The sequence below is a fragment of the Apteryx rowi genome, unplaced genomic scaffold, assembly GCF_003343035.1.
Source record: "Apteryx rowi isolate R43461 unplaced genomic scaffold, aptRow1 scaffold_49, whole genome shotgun sequence".
Lineage (NCBI taxonomy): Eukaryota > Metazoa > Chordata > Aves > Apterygiformes > Apterygidae > Apteryx > Apteryx rowi.
Window position 1 is genome coordinate 3,193,606 of NW_020450749.1, and position 13,039 is coordinate 3,206,644.

A 13,039-nucleotide genomic window follows, 5' to 3' on the forward strand; every position below is an offset into this window, starting at 1 on the left:
TAGACATATGCTTAATGAGTATTAGTGGATATTCCCAAACATTTAAGTATTTTTCAATTCTTCGCAATTTTTATTTTACTCATTTATTCTTAGTAAGCTTCTGTTCATAATTATGTTAATATGACCTATTAGTATTAGCCCAGGTTTCTTTTTCTCCATCAGAAAAAATAGTTCTACAGATTTTGCTGTGAATTCGCCTCTGTAGTTTTAAGGCACCATAACGACATGTTACCACAAAAAAGGTATTTTTCAAACTCCAGACACTTGCAGGAGACCAAAGGCATCCAGCTTGAAAGCAATGTGTACAAATTATCCTCTCCTACAACCCTTGTCTCTAGGTACTTTCAGGACACACAAGAAAATGTACTTGATTAATTTAATCCATTCGTCTATTCTCCAGCTTCCCCACACACACACCAGAAAGATATTAAAATCAGCCTTTTCTTTCTGCTCTCGTTTCCAAATATTGCAGTGTTTAAATGTTCCTATAGAAACTTCATGTTTGTTTTCTTTTCAGACTTATTCACCAGCTCCCTCTACAGTCAGGCAATTAATTAAAATATATAAATAATCACTTTTTCTATTTGAAAAAAAGACTTATTATGGGTCTTAGTATTAGAGTATTAACCAGAAGCTGTACTGTACTAACTGCTGAATAACTGTATCAAGTAATAAGAGATGGTTTATAACAACAGATATTACAGACTTGGTGAAAAAGAATCACAAGCAAGATAAGATTCTGTAAAAGAGAAGCAGAGTAAGGATATAGGAAACAGATGGTTGGCAATGGTAGATCACTTTTTTTTTTTTTTTTTTTAAGTTTTTAAAAAAATCTCACATACTTTCACACATCATACATGCATATGCACACCCACCCATTCAGAGAATCAAGCTATTTCAAAATAGACAGAAATTCACACTATCCTACATTTTATATGTATTTTAATTGCAATTTTCCTTATTTTTTTGCAATTCAAATAATGCTAATTAGCGTTCTTGCCTCCTCTGAATCTGCCTAAAAATAAAACATATTCCACACAACCACAGTATCTAACTCATCAGTACTTAACTGAATTACGAATCCATGCTATTAGAGGGAGAGAGTTCTTTTTGGCTTCATGTTGAATTTCTTCCCTCACCCTCAATTCTATAGGGAACAGGATAAATCTCACTTATCATATAGCGTTCTTAACAGCAAGCTTCCAAACAAACGCAGTAGAATCTGTGCAAGGCACACAATGTTTTTCTATTCCTTTTAAAATGATTAACAGAAATTCTAGCAATAAATTATTGTTAATTTTTCCCCCCATCCAGGCAGAAAAAGACAGTCCCTATCCATTAATTCTGGCTGTGATCTTTTGTGTTTACAGAAAGAGCTAAACTAAGACTCCGGTTTGCACTTATGATACCTTTTAAAAAAGATTCCACCTTCCTTATAAGGAATCTACAGAGTTTTTATCCTAAAATGATGCTACTTGAATCTCTAGTAGATGATACCTATCTCTGTTAATACATCTGGGAAATCAAATTAAGGACAGGAGGAGAAGCCAAATGAGTCCATCTAACACCCAGCTGGACGGGAACAGGCTACTGTTGACAACTACTACTACAGAGGATCCTTAAAACTGACACAGGATATTAGTGGATTAAAAAAAAGTATTCAAGATTTCATTGTCATATCAGTACATTTTGCTGGGTTCGTTTCAGGTTCCACTGGAATTTGCAGAACATGTGAGCCTGCAGCACAGTTCAAAGCTGATCTCTGGTGAAATGAAGAGGACTTCCTTGTCCACTAGAACGTGTTTCAAAGAAGGTTTTAAAGATCAGCATGGCTGATTAATAAAGTCTTCTGACCTATATAAACTATGCAAAATCCTTTATAATCATGGTTGCAAGACTGCACTGAAGGAGCAGAAGTTCTTGTCCACTATAATCATCACTTTTACTAGCAAATGACCAAAACATAAGTTAGGGATACTGAGACCCCCTTCCACAGTGATGTTTATTAATTATTTACACCGGTGATCCAAGCCTAATCACTGTGCCTGTGTCATTCACCAGCCTGTCAGTATGTACAACGTCTTTCATCCACAGAAGGGAAGAAAATCTTAACACACCAAAATGAGAAAGCTGTACAGATTCAGCCTGACATTTCTGTTGATTACCTGTACCTGTCATGATAGTAACTACTACTAAAGTCTAAATTGCCACTCATTTTTACTAAATACCTTCTTTAGATTTCAGAAATATGCACCATCAGTACAAAAGGAAGAAGAGATTTTTAATGACTGGTGGCAGCTGGATTTTTATACTCCTTTCCTACATCAAAGCAACGAAAAATTCTAGTTTTTCAACTTTCTTCAGCACTTCAGGAACTAAAATACATTTCACTATGTATTCTCTGTGAACATTCCATTTACTTGTACGGCAAGAGTATAAAAGCCATGTCACACTAATACTCACATGTTTATAAACAAAATACCACCAAGGGCAGCCTAAAGATGGTTACCTTTTACTTGGATGGAACTTCTTTACATTGAATTGGAACCAATTAGAAACTTCAGAAATGTTTGTTTTACCTCCCTATGCTAACAGCTATAATAAACTATAGAGACATAAATCAGTGAAAAAGCAGACAGAATATAATACAATCATAACCAAGCATGTAGCAAATGTCTCAAGACATGTAATGCAAATGAATACAGCTGAGGGACAAAACACAATTCCTCGGACAAAATACAGATGAGTGCTTTTTCCTGTAGCCTAGGGAATGATCTTTCACCAAAAAAGAGATAGGAAATAAAGCCCCTACAAAAAAACCACTCCACAGAACTTACAAACAGCAGCCTGGGCCATATCTCAGCAAAGCTACATCTGAAACAATCTGTAATTGTCTCGCCCCTGCTTAGTTCCTTATCCATTCCCAGAACAGAGTACCTGGGGGAGGGGGACGACACTGGTGAGTGTTGACAGCAACTTTCTCCAAGAAAGCAGCCTTTCTTCTCAATTTCAGATCAAGCCTGCCATCTTGTGGGATTCAGATTCAGGCCAGCATGCAAACTGAACTATTTTCTTTCTTTCTTCAGGCACCAATCAAGATAATATAATCCCATCCCGGATGAGGAAATGCAATCCATACCAAGTTTTTAAGACATGATAATTAAACACGTGTTTAAACTTGTATTTGCCTCTGGGAGGCATTTTATTCTGTTACAAAGCACATTTCATGTGCGCTAGATACTTAAATCAGCAGTTGGTGACTGCTCTTTAACCATTTCAACACACTCGTCTCTCACCATTTCTGGGTGTGCTACAGAGGCTGATGAGAGTCATCTTCTCCATGTTCTATGTCTGCTCTCCTGGATCTTTATCCATTTCCTTTAAGGGACTGGCTCTTAGGATGCAAGTCCCAGTGCAGATTATTCCTTCGTAACAATTTTCAATTCTACTACTCCTTTTACAGGCAGAGAAGTGCACCGAATAAGCTGGAAAAGTTGGGTGAGATAAAAATGATTTTTAAATCTGATTTGTAAATGTTTATCTGCTTTATTAAAATAGACTGTCATTATCATTAGTTTACACCAACTATCCTAAATATTCTTCAGCTCTTCCAGTTTTCTAGTAATGTTTCATTGCAAAGATAGGAAAACATTCAATTACAGGCCTCTTGTATTGAAAATTAATTTTAACTATCTAAAGAAATTGTTAATCTGCAGTTTATGGGACTTCCTTTTTGCAGGCAATCTAACCTTGTAGTCCCTAACCATGTACATGTCTTTTGTAATCATAACAAACATCTGCAGTCAAACTGCACTTGACTAGAGCCATTTTAATTCAGTTCTTCAGGATGACTCATTTTTACTGATGGAACAAAGATACAGGAGAAACAGTAAGAGTTGTTAAACTTGTTTCTGTTCCTCACTCTAATTGCAGACATAATTCTTCCTTCATCAGTTAGCAGCTGACAAAAGTCTCCAACAGTATTATGATGATTTGTGTCATGAAACCTTACTTTCCACACAAGTTAGAAGTTGGCTTGAGTACCTTTGTTTCTTTGAGCTATAATGTGCAGTAATTAAGCAACATTATTCTGATTGTCATTAAGAAAAAGTAATGTGATTAAAACCATATGTAGTAAGGTATCTATCATGTGGTATCTACATACTACCTCATTATTAAAATGCAGATTTTCCACTGCTCACCACTGCTTACCTATCTTTTACTCATGTTGCCAGTCACAGCCATCTCAATTCAAACATTTTTTTTGTCTCAAGTGAGTGTTATTTCTATTTTAAATAGCAGATGAATAAAAAAAATTATGCTTCAAATACAATTTCCACAATACCTCAAAAAAAAAGAAACAAGAAAACCCTACTTTTGCTATACCAAAGAGTTTTCACATTTTAAAGCTCAGATAAAATAATAATCTCAGCAGACATTAACATAACCCATATGTTCTGAGAGTGATCTGATATCTAGCCACTGGGCAGAACTTCACTGTATAATCTTTTTTCCTTATTAAATAAAATCACATTAAAAGCTAGCTGTGTAATTGTAAACCTGCCAAGTCCGAAATATATGCATGCCTAAAATAGGTTCAGCTGAGCATCAGCTGTTAAGAACCTAGAGTTACAAAAGTGAGAAAGCACTTCATAACTGCGATCAGAGCTCAGCCACGGCAAGTCTGACCACAGTGGAAGAAATTGATTGTATTGCAATAAAAATGCTGCCTAAAAACGTAGAGGCACATAAGATGCTTTGCTGAAATCATAAGCAGTTTGTTAGAAGTTGCAAGTCCTACCCCATATTCACTCCAGTTTTTCACCCTCCGAGTTGTGCCACACAACTACTGGTAGGATTGTGCTGTGCTGTACATCAGATTACCGAAATGATAGTGGGGTGGGGGGTGGCAGCGGAGGGAAGGGAACCACACTCCATTTGGGAAAGCTATTTTTAACAGAGATTATTTTTTATTAATTTATAGAACAACTCAATACACCACAGTATCAGCACAACTGAGGTTATAGCAAGTAATGGCAAAGAGATGGGAAGAGGCAGATGAGAGGCTGGAGTGTTTTAAATCAGCTTCACTGCAAAAGCCAAATTGTGAAACATCATTCCTTAATGGTTTCCTAATTTTCAAAGAAAACAAGAAATCATTTCTGGTAGGTTTTAATGAAGTATTTCCTGTATATTTATATTTTAATTTTGCATTTCTAATATCCTGATTTAAAAGAAAACTGACAACAGTAAAAGCAACAACTTTGCTTCTATTGATATTCCACAGTATACCACATACCTTGCCTAGGGAAAGGGACAGCCAAGCACCAAACAATGTGTGAGGATTCAGTGAAGACTTTAAACTGCAGCAATAAATATATATAACTATATATATGTATATATAAAATATATATAACTATAAATAAGCAAAAAAATCAAGAGGAGCTCTAATGTGTTGCTCAGCCATTTATGATATTCGGAAGGTTTGGGTTTTTTTACTGATAAAAATTTGCATTTGTTTTGGTTTATTTTAAATTGCACAAGCTTCTCTGCCTGACAGTTACTAAGTAGACTCAGAGCACTGAAAAAAATGCATAAAGAAATGTATCCATGAAATTAATTAAATAAAAAAGGCTTGGAGCATCAAGAAAGAATCAGAATTTTAGTAAAAATGACCAATTTGTTTCATATTGATGGGATGTTTTTCTCCCATCTTCAGCAGGCTTAAGTGACTGAGAAAAGGTTTCGAAAGAACTCATTCTAATGTTCACACACGGCAAAGGGCCATACTTTCATATATACAACTCACATTCTGGATAACCACACCACTTTAAGATATCAATATTACAAGGAAAAAAAAGAATAGTAAATCCTTGGACAACTTTCACGTTTTGAGTATCTGTAGTCTTGGATGAATCAGAGAGAGGAGGATATTGTTGCTGGTCTTTGTTTTGAAACAGAAAGCTCAAGAGGACTGCACAAGGACTTGGACCAGGGAAAAAGGAAATGGAAAACACCCAAAGTATCTCTATTCCTGTAACACAGAATGCTACACAATTTTTTCCTCCTTAACATTTGGTTCTGGCAAATATTTCTGTTTTTCTTGTCAAAGGCAACAGCACATACTTGACTAAAGGAATGAATATTTGATTATATATATGAGATATACTTGGGAATAAACCATAGGCCTGCTGCTGTGTTCAGCATTCATCCCTCTGGCAGTGGTCTCCATTTAAGGATTGCGGAAGCCAGACAAGTTAAAGAAAGTCTATATATCCCTGAATCTCTAGCTTTCCATGCTGCACTTCTTTCTTTCCTGCCTTGGAAATCCCCCACATTGAATATACAGGTGAAAAGTTTCTAGAACCATAACTCCACGACAAAGTCATTTTTCCTCTCTGTCCCTCTTCTGGAATCCCTCTTTAAACAGGAGCAGTGCAATGGGTTGTAATGGTATCTAGCCCTCAGACAGACAGTGCCGCTGGAAGGATCGTTATGCCCCTCATGAATAGGAAAGGTGATCTGTCTCAGCTTTGTGAGGAAACGTAGAGGCGTCTTCACTCAGAGACTGTGTATTAGGCACGAGAACACAGCCGTACGCAGGATGGAGGCTGACCCAGTGCCATCAGGAGGCCTGCACTGCCGTAATTACATGACATGAAGCAGTAACATGCATCACACCAGGCAGCATTAATGAGAGGAGAAAGGTCCTAACAATCCCTCTTTCTGGTAAATACATACTAGATAAGCCAGGAAGCTCTTCTCTTTTAATACGTGCAATTATGGAGTTGGTTTTGCAATTAATTTTCCTAATACCTAAATTCAGTATTCAGGTTTGTCTTTCTTTCTCAATGTACAGATTAGAGTTTGAATAACTTCCCCGCCTCCATCATCAAAAATAAGTTACAAAATGACAAAAAAAGAACAAGAGTTTATAGCAAAATTATCGGAAAGCAAGTTGTTCTGCTATAAAAGTTTACATGCAGAAACGTGACTAATTCAAACCTCCAATGAAACACATGCTTAACTCTTCAGAAAGCACACAGATTCCAAATTAAAGTTTTCACATAACGTATTTATTATTAAATGCATGCCATTACTCTCTCACCCAAGATAGCACCAGTACCCAACATGCCTTTATAGATTACAAAAATACTTGTATCTCGGATTCAGAAAGAAAGCTGGAACAAAACCAACATAACTGTTACAGCAGAAGACCAACAAAAAAAGATTTAAAACTCTCCATCCCAAAACCTCACAGTTTAAGTCAAGTCAAAGAGAGAGACAGTCAGAACGCACTTGCCAGTTTTCAAATTTAGAGATTAATTTCTTGAGACCTTCATGACAAAAGCAGCTTTCAGAAAGATTTGCTCTGAAAATGATGGTGGCTTTATCAAAAAAACCAGGAAAGTATTGCCGACCCAGTAAGCAATATAGCAGAGTATTTGGAGACAGAAATGGAAAAAACAAGGCACTACAAACCCAGACACAGGAATGATCCAGAACCCCAAATTTCAAATATCAGTTTTACAAAGCTGAAATACTTCCTAACACAATCTTGCGTAAAAAGATAAAGTGAATAGGAAGACTTCTTCCAGCCTAGAGGAAGCATATTATAAATCCACAAACAATACCAAAAACTGGAAAATTTCCAATTCTCCTGCACATTTGTTTTGAAAACAATATGCCAGCCAGCTTCATACTAAGTATAGATTAATTGACATGGTTCCCACTTGCTCCCTTATCTTTAGCTCCTTTCTTGCAATTTTCAAAATTAAGAAACTAAGTATCTGCCAAACCAGTAGCTTCTAAAATTTCAAGGCTCTCAAGCCTTTATTTGTTGAAGCTTAGTTCCATATTGGCTCAAATAATGAATGATCATAATATTATTACTAGATGAATTCCTCAGTATTCTTGCTTACCAAAAACACCTTAATTTGGTCTATGCATGAATGCTGCTGTAGTGACCTCTAGTTACTGGACATTTACAGTAGTCATATCTAAAACACAAGCATTTTTTTTTTTAGCTGTAATGCCAATAATCTCAATTATGTATGTTGGGAAAAAAATAGAAGCAAGTAAAGTATTGCAATTCTGAGTTTTCACTGATCTTTATCTTGCAGAGGAACCAAACGAAGCAGATATGAAATACTGATGAATCAGAGCTGCAGAATTTGTAAATAGCTGGATGACATAATTGGGGAACAGAGATCCTCACAAAAATAACCTTGATAGATTAAGTTCTTGTTATACCTTAATCTCATGCAGTTTTCTTTTGCTTCAGTGGAACATCAGCCTTGCCAGTTCAAACCACTACTAAAAGCTATTCCAGTTAACCTGGATGACTTTGATATGAGGCAGATGAACATTTCCACTGTTTGCTCTGCCAACTCTGTTGTATTGAGCAGTGATAACTACAGGAAATACACTTATGCTCTTGCAGTGTAATCCTGTAGCCCTTTTGCAACCAAATTGTGCTATGTTTATCTAGTGACAGCCTAATCCAAAATCATGAAGAAACAGAAAAAAATGCTTCCTCCTTCAGGCAAAAACAAGCAACTGAACTACTGAGGAGTTCAAGAACTTAAATCAGTAGTGAAAAACACCTCCAGGCTGTTCTGTGGGTGCCCCACTCCATTTCAGTCCTGTCTAGAACAGCCTCAGCAGTCAGGTATAGGAAACATTTTCTAACATTACTTTTGTAATTTACCTTCATGCTGATGAACTGCTTCTAACCAGCTCTCTGGAACACATCTACTGTATATAGTGATAAAACACAAACCTGTTAAGTTAAGCAATGCAAGCACCTCCAAATGTTATAGCTACTCTTCTTCATCAGAAAGAAAATTAGAACAGCTGTAGCAGTAGTGGTCTTTTTTCACCTCCTCCCTCCACCCCCAGACCAGCTATTTAACTCATAACAAGAATTATGCTCAATCCAAACACATCCACTGAAAACCAACTGAAGGATGTCTACACAGAATTTTGCTAAGGTAATTATTTAACAGTGTAACAGAAGCTGTTTGAACTCTGATGCATCTACTGTATAGAGGCTGAAGCAAAGAAAAATTTCAAGTTTGGAATGCTACTGTTATTGGAAGTCAACTCTGTGCAAGGGTGGATTGATGAAGAGTGCAATATATTCAAATATATTCAAGTAAATTAAACAGAAACACCTAGTATCAGTACAGATTTTGCTCGCAGAACTTGTTACTGTCTGCATATTATCAAAAAGCCATTTTTCCTCATCTATTATCAATTACTTGGTTAACAAAGTGAGAAGTAAATATTCAGCTCGTCCTTCTTCATATTCAGTCTGATGTGCTTCCACATGTTTCATTTTCAGAACATGAAAACTTTCAAGCAGATACTTCTGGAATTCAAATTTCCAATAGTAACTAAATTTCTTATGTTCGGTTTTTCAGATTTTTTTCATGACTATTATCAAATAATATTCTTTTCTGGTATTAGCTCTAGAGAAAGAAAGCAGATAAGGTTTCAGGTATCCTCTTTACACTCAATGCAGTAGTTAAACCACAGAATTCCCAACACCCATTATCATTCTTGGGAGATTGAACTTGAGTTCCTCCCTTTTGGACTGCTTTCCATGAACTTCAAATTTCTGGCTGGCTATAAAACAGTGTTGTGTAACCAATTATACTTCATCTTCTATAAAAGGGACAAAGTCATTTAGTAAACTATGATTTATTCCCATTTTATAACTTACCTCCTAATTTAACCCCAAAATAAAATGCATCATACTAAAAGTATTTATGACAACTTTTTGTTAAGACAGGATAACATGTAATACGTAACTTCTGGGAATAAAATACTCACTGAGAGTCTGTAACAGTCAATAAAACATCACTTACAATTTATAAACAAGACATAAGTATATTAAATTTGCCAACTTTAGGGAGTGTAACAATTTACACTTATCATTTGAACAAATGCACTATGCTTTTAATAAGCAAAGTATACACAAAACATGCAAATTTAGTTACAGCATTTGAGAAAACTCCACAACGTACAAAGGTATGTGAACAATTGCACCATAAATTTCTTCTACAATGTAATGTCCTTGATATTAAGTATATCTACCCAGTGTCCATATATATCTATATACATCATTAACTATTTCACATTTCAGTAATTGTTTATTCAAGGAAAAGAGTTCTTACATTGTCTTCTGGCTGTGAGTAAAATCACCCAATTATCTACTCTTTCCCTTGTTTCTAGAGGGCTTGAATACAAGGCCTTACACAACATCAAAACCTCTTACATGCATCATAAGTGAGGTCCGAGTGCTAGATAAGGTCTTACTCAGCTATTTTGTTCTGTGAAGCCTTTTGCCTTGGTTGAATAATTTATACTGTTACTGCGTACTTTCAATAGTATGCATTCCTGATCTCGCTGTCACTAACACCCACTCTTACTAACAACCACATATTTTCATAATGAAAAATAAAACAATTGAGAACACACCAGAACATATGTTTCAAGAATCAGACAATGAAAAAAAATATAAATGCATGATGTAGTAATGCAGTGCAACATTACACTTCATTAAGCTGAGGAAAATGCAGGAATTATTCAGCTCTTCTGGTGACAAATCCCCACAATGCAAGGCAAAAAAAATTAAACATATAAAATTTTAGAAAATTTCCAATATAGTCCACAAAATTCTACATGAAATTTTCACCATTATCTTTATTGTACCTACCAAGTAATAGCTGAGTCACAGAGAGTAAAGAACCGTCAGCTACAACTTGTATTCATTACACCACACATTCATCAGGCTGCTATTCAGCTTCTCTAATCACAAGCCTATCTAAACAAAACTCATAAATTGCAAACATTGTGCCCTTTTTTAATAAGTAAGATTTTAGTTTTATAAAATAAGAAGCTAGCAAAAGCAAAAGTGATATTGTTGGCTGATGTATAGGCTGAAACACATTTAAAAAGATAAGCACCACACCTCAAGTTGACTTAAATATTTTAGCCTCATGTAATTCTGCACATGCCCCACAATTTACAGAGTTATAACCTTGCCCTTTATATCAATCGTGTAACCTAATACGTGGTTCTTAGATATAGAAGGATATGACAAAACATATGACAGTACATATTATTATATTGTGATTTAGCTTGTGCAGGCAGATATCCTTCACCACCAAAATGTTCACTGATTTATCTTTCATAAACACTTCAGCGTCAAGACAAGCCTGTCTGCGTGAGAGAGAGGGAAAGAAAGGGAAAGTGTGAGAGAGAGGGAAAGACAGGGAAAGCGCGAGAGACATAAGACAAAGACGAACTGAAGACAAGTAGACTAGCAAGCTCTGCTATTTTCCACCATTTTCCCCCCAAGGTCAATTACACATTTGTAACGAATCATACCATTCATTCAAGATATTCTAATATTTGATAACAATTTTTTCTCCTGCTATTTTAGTCAGCATAACTAAGAGTTAGGAATGTCATGAAGAAAAAAACAGTATTGCTCAATACCACAAGCAAGATAAAAACAATAAACAATATAACAATGTCAATTCCCTGTTCCTCATTACAGACAGGAGGAAAAAAAATCCTTCCCCAGCTCTCCATATGAAAATTTTATTTATAACTTTGAGGATGTTCCACAAAAAGTAGTAAAATAGTGGGACAGATTTAAAAAAAAAAAAAAAAAAAAAAAAAAAAACACTTTCCAGGTACCACAATCTGGAAATTTAATTTAATCTCATGTAAAAACAACTACTGACACAAAAAAGATTCTACATGATTTCCTAACAAGTATCCAGCAGCTGATATAATGTTCATTTGCTAATGTTTCTTTTTCTCACTCACATAAAAAGCTTTTAAAGAGTATTTCCAAACTACAAAAACAGTTTAATTTAGGTTTTTTTGGGCCATATGGGTGCCATGTTTTCTTGCGCCACGCTTTCCATTATGGGTTTCTTCAGTTGTTTTTTCACATGGTGAGTAAGCAGTGTAACAAAATCCTAGCTAAACCTTAGTGAATGACAGCAAGTGAAATCAGCATACCCTCAATAAAGCGACATCAACAGATCCATTCCCATTAACGAAGTTGAAATAGTCTCAGTGCTTACTCAACACCTGGTTCCCTTCATGACAATACTGAACGCTGTGCTAAGAATACCAGGGTCAGTCACAATTTTCATGAAGAAGTCAGTACTAATGTGCAAGCACTTGTCCATGTTTACCAGTAAACAGCCTAATTTTTTTCTCCAATACAGAGTAAATCTCTGTGATAAAAAGGTGTAACTATTGACTTTTTAATGTCTCCCAGTGCACAAATCCACTGGAAATCAGAAGACCACCACAAACTTGATTTCTGTACAGCACCTTGAAGGGTACAAGTCATAGCATAATACAAGCATAGCAACAGCACAGGGAGATTAAGACATTTGCCATATGTGAAAGATTCCATGAATACAACTGGTGCACTGTGGAAGTGAATAGAGTTTTTACATTGCCCATACCAAGACATGCAGTCCCATGGTAATCTACTAAAAAATAAAAAACAAAATAAAATCCTTCTTCCTATTGTTAAATAACGCAAAATTAATGTAAATATTTCTAACACAAACAATTCTTTTATTTACTTTTTAAGACTGCATCTCTCATTATTGCTGTCCACCAACCTTTCAGAAAATTAGAAATAAAAAACCTCCTTACCAAACTTTTTCTTCTTCCATTCCTCCTCTGGCACATTGGTTTATTACTGCAGGGCTACTCATGGTAAGTGCTGAGCTTTTAGAATTCATCTTTTCTCTGAAAAGGAAAAAAAAAACAACAAAAAAAACAGAAAACCATGAAGAATTCAATATAAGTGAAGAATTTGTATGTTTACTAACACACTAGAAAATTAAAAATTTTAGGATAAGCATTTTTAGGACCAAATTCAGTACACTTTACTCACTGAAGTAAATCTCAGTCAAATCAATGGGATTAAGTGGATGTATACATTGAGCAGGATTTAGCCGTTTTGTGGACTTGCTAGTTATGCCAAACCCAACAC

General features: G+C 35.5%; 1 protein-coding gene across 1 annotated transcript in view; it reads right to left on the minus strand.

Annotated features, from left to right (window-relative positions):
• The window catches only part of ARHGEF3 (Rho guanine nucleotide exchange factor 3), a 131,087-nt gene extending 118,340 nt beyond the window's left edge, over positions 1-12,747 (minus strand). Inside the window, exon 1 of the mRNA XM_026078910.1 lies at positions 12,697-12,747. Within this exon, the coding sequence (XP_025934695.1) occupies positions 12,697-12,732 (36 nt within the window). The 5' untranslated portion in view covers positions 12,733-12,747. The remainder of the gene's footprint in view (positions 1-12,696) is intronic.
• Between the last annotated feature and the right edge of the window lie 292 nt (positions 12,748-13,039).